The sequence below is a fragment of the Plasmodium reichenowi genome (assembly GCF_001601855.1).
Source record: "Plasmodium reichenowi strain SY57 chromosome Unknown, whole genome shotgun sequence".
Lineage (NCBI taxonomy): Eukaryota > Apicomplexa > Aconoidasida > Haemosporida > Plasmodiidae > Plasmodium > Plasmodium reichenowi.
In genome coordinates, this window is record NW_017962192.1 from 1 (window position 1) to 438 (window position 438).

A 438-nucleotide genomic window follows, 5' to 3' on the forward strand; every position below is an offset into this window, starting at 1 on the left:
ATTAATAATATTGATAAAGATGATGATAATTATATATATGATTTCAATTCATATAATAATAAAGATGTTCTTTCCTTATTAAAAACGTTGCTAATCATAATAAATATTTTAATTAAACGAAATGTGAGTTTTATTAATTTCTATTCTTGGATATTTTTTAAAGATATTTCTATAAAAAAAAATCAGCTTGAACAACAAAATAAAGATCCCGGTACTCTAATGATATATCCAGGACACAAAACATTCGTGTATAATAATAATAATAATAATAATAATAATAATAACAGGAAGAAGAAGAAGAAGAAGCAGAAAAATGTTGTGCGTTATGTAAGTTCATCTAGTGATAAGGATGAAAGTAGTGTATATAATATTTCTGTGGATGAAGAAAATTCTTTAAAAACACAAGGAAGGTTTTTTGATGATACATATTATTATTTA

General features: G+C 22.1%; 1 protein-coding gene across 1 annotated transcript; it reads left to right on the top strand.

The window, feature by feature from the left end:
* On the top strand, window positions 1-438 carry PRSY57_0003400E (hypothetical protein; the record flags this gene model as incomplete). The annotated part of the gene is made up of 1 exon (XM_020114129.1): window positions 1-438. A coding segment is annotated over one exon (438 nt), but the record flags the coding sequence as incomplete, so codon positions are not given.